The sequence below is a fragment of the Coregonus lavaretus genome (genome assembly GCF_964263955.1).
Source record: "Coregonus lavaretus genome assembly, chromosome: 33".
Lineage (NCBI taxonomy): Eukaryota > Metazoa > Chordata > Actinopteri > Salmoniformes > Salmonidae > Coregonus > Coregonus lavaretus.
In genome coordinates, this window is record NC_140020.1 from 12,206,281 (window position 1) to 12,207,820 (window position 1,540).

Here is a 1,540-nt window from a genome sequence, read left to right on the forward strand (position 1 = left end):
ACCTGGTTAAATAAAGGTGAAATAAAAATAAATAAAATAAGACCAAATAACCAAATAGCTACCCGGACTATCTGCATTGACCATTTTTGCACTAACTCTTATGACTCATCACATATGCTGCTGCTACTTATTATTATCTATGCTGTTGCCTAGTCACTTTACCCCAACATAAACAGTACCAGTCAAAAGTTTGGACACACCTACTCATTCAAGGGTTTTTCTTTATTTTTACTATTTTCTACATTGTAGAATAATAGTGAAGACATCAAAACTATGAAATAACACATATGGAATCATGTAGTAACCAAAAAAGTGTTAAACAAAACAAAATATATTTTATATTTTATATTCTTCAAAGTAGCCACCCTTTGCCTTGATGACAGCTTTGCACACTCTTGGCATTATCTCAACCAGCTTCATGAGGTAGTCACCTGGAATGCATTTCAATTAACAGGTGTGCCTTGTTAAAAGTTAATTTGTGGAATTTCTTTCCTTCTTAATGCGTTTGAGCCAATCAGTTGTGTTGTGACAAGGTAAGGTGGTATACAGAAGACAGCCCTATTTGTACATTTGTTGATTGCTTGGCATACAAATACGATTATTTCTAGGTATATTTGAAACTAGGTCTAGTTGTGGCTGCAACCGGACTAGATTGTGAACGACTCTTGGCAGAATGTATTACTTGACTGCCATGAGGATGATAAGCACAATATCGTTCGCGAACTGCAGCACCCCGAACGATTCGTTCTCGAGTTCGAGTTTGTTGAGCAGAAGCTGTGTATGTTTGGTTCTACAAAGCTGTGTCCATCATAACGTTCAATAATCAATTAATTGCATTCATTCTTGCACCATGTAGTTCTAAACAGGTATTTTTCTTCTTTATGCTGGTTGCAGCATGATCTATTTTGCCTGAAAATATTGTTGGTTGGAGCACATTTCCGGAGTCACCGGTGGAGCGCGTATTAATCCTGCTGTAGAATTCATTGCGGACAGCTGGTCAAACGAACAACTAAAATGAACGAGTCACTCAGAAAAACTAATCATGACTCTGGAATCAGTAAAAAGAGTCATTCAAAAATAATGAGTCGCTTCCTTCTGCCTGACACACAAAAGCACAAGATGTTTACTTCCTTATTCCTAAAAAATCTGTTGAGGCTGGATGATTTTCCCTTTCTTAATGCCATGCCCAATGCTAAATTCCTTTTCATTTCAGACCTCTAACGTTAGGCCTCCATTTTGTGGTCCTCTGCAGCTCATTTGGTAGAGCATGGCACTTGCAATGCCAGGATTGTGGGTTTGTTTCCCAGGACCACCAATACGTAAAATGTATGCACACATGACTGTAAGTTGCTTTGGATAAAAGCATCTGTTAAATGGCATTTATTATTATATTATTATATTATTTTAGTTTAGACATAAGTTTAGACATAGTTTAGGTTTCTGCTACTGTGAGAAAAGAAAGGAAATCACATCTGTGCAGTATACTTAAACAACAGGAGCAGTAGATTTGCGTAAGCTGTCTTAGACCAGTAACCTCACT

The 1,540-nt window shown here is 37.2% G+C and overlaps 1 protein-coding gene across 1 annotated transcript in view; it reads left to right on the forward strand.

Moving 5' to 3' along the window:
• Positions 1–1,042: 1,042 nt before the first annotated feature.
• Positions 1,043–1,540, forward strand: part of LOC311108140 (DNA polymerase zeta catalytic subunit-like) — a gene marked incomplete at its 5' end in the record, with an annotated part of 20,959 nt that continues 20,461 nt past the window's right edge. The window contains one exon of the mRNA XM_084150772.1: positions 1,043–1,057. Within this exon, the coding sequence (XP_084006898.1) occupies positions 1,043–1,057 (15 nt within the window). The remainder of the gene's footprint in view (positions 1,058–1,540) is intronic.